Genomic DNA, 6282 nt, shown 5'->3' with positions numbered 1-6282 from the left:
GGGGGGGGTGACAAGGAAGAAAAAGAAAAAATGAAAAGAAAAAGAAAGTGGAGGTGTGTGAAGGGAACGAAGAAAATAGGAGAGAGACGTGTGCTGCGTCTGCCGATAGGAGGAGCCCGGCCCTCGTCAGCTGCCGTCCTCGACGCTGCTGCGGAGGGGTGACGGCGACGACGCGGACGCGGGTGTGCGTAGGCGTGTGCCGTGCACGCACCGGCTGTGGGGGACGCGGCAGGGGCGAGGAGGCATTAAAAAACTTGGGAAAGGGAAGGACAAAGAAACTAAAACAAACGAACGAGAAAAAAAAACAGCATACGCATGAGTAGATATTGCCCGAAGTCGCAATCGCAGTCTCCAACCGTGTCAACTACACGCCCAGCGCGGTGAGAGGTGTCAGACTGAGCGGGGGCCGCAGGACACAAAAACTGTGTCTTGCTGCTGCCGACGGGATGTATGGACGGGGCGTAATAGGGAGGGAAGAAGATGAAACATACATGTACATGCCCAAACACACGCACGCCTTAATTATTTTTTTCTTATTGATAGCCTGAGTGACCGGAAAAGCCGGATCCGCGGAACCGAGGACGTTCAGCACGGCAGGATGAGCAAGAAAAGAAGAAGAAGCAACTAAAAAGAAACGCATGTTTTTTTGTTACTAACCAGGAATCAATCTCAGAAGCAAAGGGCGGGTTAGGACGGCGGGGGCGGGACGAGTAATGGCGCATCTGCTTTTGATGTTTTCACCGGGTATGTTGTAGTTATTATCGTCATTTATGTGTGTATATATTCTCTTTTCATTATATATATATATATGTATGCGTGTCTGTGCGTTGGTGAGGGAGGACTTTGCGGCTCCCCACCCGTTCTGGCTGAGTTGTTGAGCAAGGCGGCTCCTCCTTCTTCTTCGTCATTCGTTTGGGCTTCACCTTTGCCCTTTTCCTTTGTGTGGTGTTTCCTTTTGCTCCTTTCTTTTCTTTTTTGTCTGTTTCACTCCACAGTTCGCCTCATCGCTTGAGGGGTGAGGGAAAGTTTCCTCGCGACGGTGTGGGGCTTGCGTGTTGTTGGTGCGTCTCACTCCACACAAATGTCGCTGGGGGCGGTGACTGGCGAGCCGCGGGGCGACGCGCTGCTCCGCGCCAACTTGGAGTTCCTGGCCTCGCTGAGCCCGCCGGCCGTCAGTCCCGTGCTGCCGCAGCTGCCTGGCGGGGCGGGTCTCCTCCCTGACGACTTTCAGCTGCCCCCGACGGCCGCGGGCGGCGAGGCGGCGTCGATTGTCTTGCAGGTAAATGCCGTGGAGGATGTCTCGCTTCCGATGGCGCAGCGATTACGGGCGATGGCGCCGGCCCCAATGGCGGAGGCGCAGGGCGCCGACGTGGAGCTCCCACCCGCCGCGGCGGGAGACGAGGCGCGGCAGATTTCAGTGGACGAAATGCTGCGCTCCATGGAGGTCGATGAGCCCGCCTCACAGCGGCGTGGGCGCCGCCAGCGGCTGCTCCGGCTTATCCTCACCGACGGCTTTACGCGGGTTATCGCCTTTGAGGACTTCCGTCAGGGATGTGACGCGCTGCGGGGAGGCGTGACGTGGGGCGCCAAACTGCGCATTCTCGCCCCATTGCAAATACGGCACGGAGTGCTAATCCTGAACTCGCAGCAGACTGTGATGCTGGGCGGGTTTGTGCCGGAGCTGCAGGAATTCTGGGAGAAGCACGCAACGGCGGCGCTCGAGGAGATGTCTGGGCGACCAAAGAAGCGGGTGCAGCAGGCGGTGGAGGGGCCGCAGCGGGTTGTAGCGTCGCCCGCGCCTGAAGGAGCGGCGACGCAGGCCCACACCGCGGCACAACAGCAACAGCAACAGCAACAACAGCAGCAGCAGCAGCAGCAGATGGAAGCGGCAGGAGCGGCATTTGCGGCCCCACGGCAGGCTACCGCAGTGGTCTCCCTACGCAGCGAAGACGTTGCGCTCCCTCCCCCCTCACAGTCCTCCTCGCTCCACGCCTCGCAGCCCTTGCCTCTCTCCGCGTGGCATGCGCATCGCCCACGCACCGCCCCTTTTAGGACACTTGCGGTGATCAGAGAGGTGAGATCTGACCTAAAGATTCAAGAATACCCTGCGCTTCCGCCAGGCGAGGCGAAACGGTTTTCACTCTTCGTCCTGCTCGCCACTCCCCCGGATGGCGTCAACGGGGGCTCGCCGACGACGCGAGAGCCGGAGCTCTTGGTGGACATTGGTCATGCCTGGCTGCAGCAGGCACTCTGCATGGGCCCAGAGGCGTTCTGCACGCTCTGCTGCTCGCGCCAGCCCGAGGAAGTGGCACGGCTTGAGGCCTTGTTGGAGGGCGTGGGGCGGGCGCTGGAGAGCCTCGACGTGGCGGTCTTTGTCCTGCAGCAACGCGCGACCGACGGCGTCGTCGAGGTGGTGGAGGTGCACCGGCCCCGCTCCTCCCCCGCCGCGCCCTCGTGAGGCGGGGGGACACAGAAACCGAAGAGAAGACGATGGGTTTGGGGGGGTGGGAGGGGAGAGTTCGTGTCATTCCGAAGTAGGCGGGGACCGCGAGGTGGCGGCCGCTGCGGGCACAGTGGGCGGCAACAGAAGCGAGGGAAATGGCATTTCTCCGCACTCCGCACGCCTGTCACGTGCCCAGCGTTGCACCACCGACGAACGGGGGGGGGGGGTGTTTGTGGGCCTAACGGGTTGCCTGGACAAAAACAAAAAGTATGCCCACTAGTTTATCGTCGTCCCCTATGCCTGCTCACCACAGAGATCGATGCAAGGGCTAGGCGTTGAGGGGCCACCAAACCCGATCCGCTCTTACTGCTCCGTGCAGAAGGCGGACCAGAGACGCTTTCGACACCTCCATTCCTGTGTCATTGCCTACCCGCCGAAGTGAGTGCGACGGAGGGGTCCTCTCAGACTCTCTCGCGTCCTCTCGTGGTTGGGGTGTTGCACGCGTGTCTACTTTTGTGTTCATGCAGGCAGTGCGAAGTAGCATGCGTTGCGTTTTCTCTCTTCCACGCCTCATCTTTTGCCTAGAAAAAAGGGCAAGACGCGGACTGTTCCAGGAAACACACGCACACACACACACATACAAGTAAAACCCATAAAAGAGATCTGGGGCAGCATCACCGCAGAAATACCGAGACTACACCAAAGAAGGAGGCGGCACACAGGCAAAGAGGGGGAGGGGGAGGGAGAGGGAAGAACGACCGCGGAAGATGGGCTGTGGCTACTCCGTCTACTCCACTAGCGGAGACATCATCTTCAAGCACAGGGGCCCCAAAAAGGGGGCCCGGAAGGTTATCAAGATGTTTGAGAAGGAAAACGGACTGCTGTTCCGTCTGGAGATGAATGGTGGGCAGTGGGCCTTCTACAACGACACCAAGGAGTACGAGTTCTACGTGCAGTACGTCTTCGAGGATGGCAGCGAGGTGGAGCCTCTCGGCGACGCGACCCTGACGGAGATGGAGGACGGCACCACAATCGTGGAGACCACCGTGTACCCGCTGGAGACGCAGATGTTTCTTTCAGGCGACATCACCGGCGGCCACGGACGAATTGAGGCCCGCCCCCTCTCGGAACGCTATAGGCGGGAGAAGCTAAAGATAAAAATCGCACGTGGCTCATGAGTTCCACCCTTGTGCTTATTATTATTAGAGTGGTCGTGGCGGTCGATGTGCACAGCAATCGTTCTTTCGCACACTCTTGTGGAGGGGGCGACAACGGCCGGAGCGGAAAAGGGGTGGGGGCCGGTGGGAGGCAAAGCGAAGAAAGCAAAAAAAAAACAACAACAACAACTGTGAAGTGGTGCGTGGCACCGCCGCTCGCGCTGCTAGAGACGCCGCAGGCCTTCGGCCTCAGTTTTCCCCCCAAAGAATAAACTGTTGTGTATTACATAGTCGTGGTGGTTACTGATTTATTTGCATAGTATGTGTATGAGGTTTGTATTTATTTATTTATTTTCTCCTGGGCTGGGGAGTTCTTTACGTGTGCGCGTGTAGGGTTGTGCGTTTGAGGGTTATTGAGAATCGAGAAAAATTTTTGGGGGTGCATTAAATGTGCTTACTTGCGTGTGTGTGTGTGTGTGTTATCCCCGTCATTTTGTGTTATTCCTCTCTGTCTCTCTTACTGAGGTTCTGCTGTGGCGGAGGGTGAACTGTTGGGTCAGACCGGTGTGGGGCATCTGCGCGGGCGCGCTGGCGTTGTGTTACTTCGTCTTCGTAGCCGACGGAGGCAACGTGGGAGGGATGTAAACATGTGCGGGGCGCGTCCCCCGGCCGCCTTGGCCCACCCTTCCGCCGCTGTGCCTGTGCTTGGCTCCCTTGCTTTGCTGCCACTTGTGCGGTGGCGGCGGTAGAAGGATATATGTGTTTCTACCACTATTACGACAGTTATCGTTTTGTCTGCATGTATTTTCCCCCGCACGTGTGCCTTCCTTCGCCTTTCCCTGCATCCCGGTGTTGTGGAGGCTCACGGCGGGGGCGGAGCGACGCTGCGAAGGGGAAAAACTGAAGCGCAATGAGTAAATTTAACGTGCCCTCGTGTGTGGCGCCGGGGAACAAAATAATGATAATAACAAACAAAAACAAAAAAAGAAAAACTGACATTATTCCTCCCTCATTCCCCCCCCCCCCCAAATTTTCTTTCTTTCCTCTCACTTATTGTTGCTTTTCTTTTTGGCTTTTGACGGGTTTCGCGCTAACAACCTGCCGCCGCCGCCGCCGCTGATTGTTGCGCGCGCGCCCACCGTCCCCCTCTACTTTGCCATGATGTGCACTTGTGTGTGTGTGTGTGTTTCGCTCTTTCCTTCTCTATTTGTGTCGGCATGATTGCCACCTTGCCGTGGCCGCCGCTGCGACTACCGTCCCTCGCTTCTCTCTGTTGTTGTTGTTGTTGTTGTTGTTGTTCCTCGTGTCTGCGGCCGGCCCACGTGTGCGGGCAGCGCGTCAGCACGAAGGCACCCAAACCGAGAGGGAGAAAGAAGAAAAAAAGGGGGAAGGAACAAAATTTGCAGAAAACACGCAGGGAGAGAAGGTAGGCGGCCGTGGACAAGAAGGTGGCAGTTGGAGCTGTATCCTCTCGCTGGCGTGGTCCTGCTAGTGAACACATTCGCAGGCACAAGGGCAGAAAGGGAGCGGGCGGCACACACACACACACACAGGTATATATATATACGCTTACATATTTGTTTGGATATACTTGCAGAGTAAATTTGGTTGTGGCGGAGCCGAAGATTCTTCTTTTTTTAACAACAAATTAGGCCTCTTTGTTTCTAGTTGTTGTTTTTTTTTTGCTCTTGCTGGTTAGGTCCACGATCGTTTAAATACTCCCTGGTTGGAAAAGGGGGAAAACAAACGAAGAAAAAGGAAAAAGGGGAAAAAACAAGGGAGGGTCACGTATGCGGCGAATTCTGCAGCCCCCTGCGTGCGGTCTGAGTGGCCTCGTTTCCACGGCGTGTAAGACCGCGACCGGGGCGACGCCTGGCGCTGGCGCCTGCTTTGCAGCTACGCCCATGGCGCTGCTTCTGTCGGCGCGGGCCCAAGGAGGCTTCGGCGGCGGTCGGCCTGCCCGCGGGCAGCGCGGTGGGGGACGGGGTGGAACTGACAGCAGGGGCAGAGGAAGAGGCGGCAGCACCGGCGGTGTCGAGGGTAAGGATGGCATGGTGCGACGCGCGATTATCAACAAGACAGGCGACGGTGAACTCAGCGAACTCACACGCATCGTGATGCGGGACGACTCAAAAATTCTCACGAGCATTGTCAAGCATATTCCGCAAAATGGCGCCATCTCGGTGAAGAGCCTCCACGCTCAGCTCTCACCCGATGTGCAGGAGGCGGTGGCGGAAAAGTACGACGGCCTCAAAAGCTTCCTGGAGCAACGCAAGCAACTGTTCGTGGTGAAGACAAATCCTGCAGACGGTGTGTTGTACGCTACTGCAACGCCGTTGGCATTGCAGAAGCTTGTGGCGCGCGAGAAGCAACGAGAAACGATGCAGGAGATGTTGGGACTTAACCGCCGCGGCGGCGGCAGTCGTGGAGGACGCGGCAACCGTGGGGGAGTTGGGAACCGTATTAATAGCGGTAGGGGGGGAGGCGCGGGTTTGGCGGTAGGGGAGGAGGACGCGGGTTTGGCGGCGGCGGCGGCGGCGGCGGGGGTGGTGGTGGTGAACGTTTCTATGGAGGCCGCGGCGGCGGTGGTGGTGGTGGTGGCTTTAGGGGACGCGGGGGCGGCGGCGGCAGGATGGGCGGTGAGAGCCGTAGCTTCGGTACGCAGGGACGCCGCTGAGGCGC

General features: G+C 58.2%; 3 protein-coding genes across 3 annotated transcripts, besides 11 other annotated features; all 3 read left to right on the top strand.

The window, feature by feature from the left end:
- Window positions 1–744: 744 nt before the first annotated feature.
- Window positions 745–766: a microsatellite.
- Window positions 767–814: a microsatellite.
- A 116-nt stretch (window positions 815–930) lies between these two features.
- Window positions 931–986: a sequence feature (A-rich).
- A 95-nt stretch (window positions 987–1081) lies between these two features.
- Tco025E_04132 (apurinic/apyrimidinic endonuclease) lies at window positions 1082–2458 on the top strand (the record flags this gene model as incomplete). Its single annotated transcript, XM_029371044.1, has 1 exon — window positions 1082–2458. The coding sequence occupies one exon, from the start codon at window positions 1082–1084 to the stop codon at window positions 2456–2458; it is 1377 nt and encodes a 458-aa protein (XP_029228875.1).
- Window positions 2459–3060: 602 nt separating this feature from the next.
- Window positions 3061–3085: a microsatellite.
- Window positions 3086–3210: 125 nt separating this feature from the next.
- Window positions 3211–3621, top strand: Tco025E_04131 (small myristoylated protein-1; the record flags this gene model as incomplete). Its single annotated transcript, XM_029371043.1, has 1 exon — window positions 3211–3621. One exon carries the CDS (start codon window positions 3211–3213, stop codon window positions 3619–3621), a length of 411 nt encoding a protein of 136 aa, XP_029228874.1.
- Window positions 3622–3766: 145 nt separating this feature from the next.
- Window positions 3767–3790: a microsatellite.
- Window positions 3791–4059: 269 nt separating this feature from the next.
- Window positions 4060–4080: a microsatellite.
- Window positions 4081–4549: 469 nt separating this feature from the next.
- Window positions 4550–4592: a microsatellite.
- Window positions 4593–4700: 108 nt separating this feature from the next.
- Window positions 4701–4717: a microsatellite.
- Window positions 4718–4770: 53 nt separating this feature from the next.
- Window positions 4771–4787: a microsatellite.
- Window positions 4788–4871: 84 nt separating this feature from the next.
- Window positions 4872–4899: a microsatellite.
- Window positions 4900–5134: 235 nt separating this feature from the next.
- Window positions 5135–5152: a microsatellite.
- Window positions 5153–5390: 238 nt separating this feature from the next.
- Window positions 5391–6281, top strand: Tco025E_04130 (putative mitochondrial RNA binding complex 1 subunit; the record flags this gene model as incomplete). The annotated part of the gene is made up of 1 exon (XM_029371042.1): window positions 5391–6281. A coding segment is annotated over one exon (891 nt), but the record flags the coding sequence as incomplete, so codon positions are not given.
- Window position 6282: the final 1 nt, after the last annotated feature.

This window comes from Trypanosoma conorhini, assembly GCF_003719485.1.
Source record: "Trypanosoma conorhini strain 025E chromosome Unknown Tco_14.4_contig_00203, whole genome shotgun sequence".
Lineage (NCBI taxonomy): Eukaryota > Euglenozoa > Kinetoplastea > Trypanosomatida > Trypanosomatidae > Trypanosoma > Trypanosoma conorhini.
Note: the sequence above shows the minus strand (reverse complement) of the source record. Positions and strands in the feature narration are given on the sequence as shown.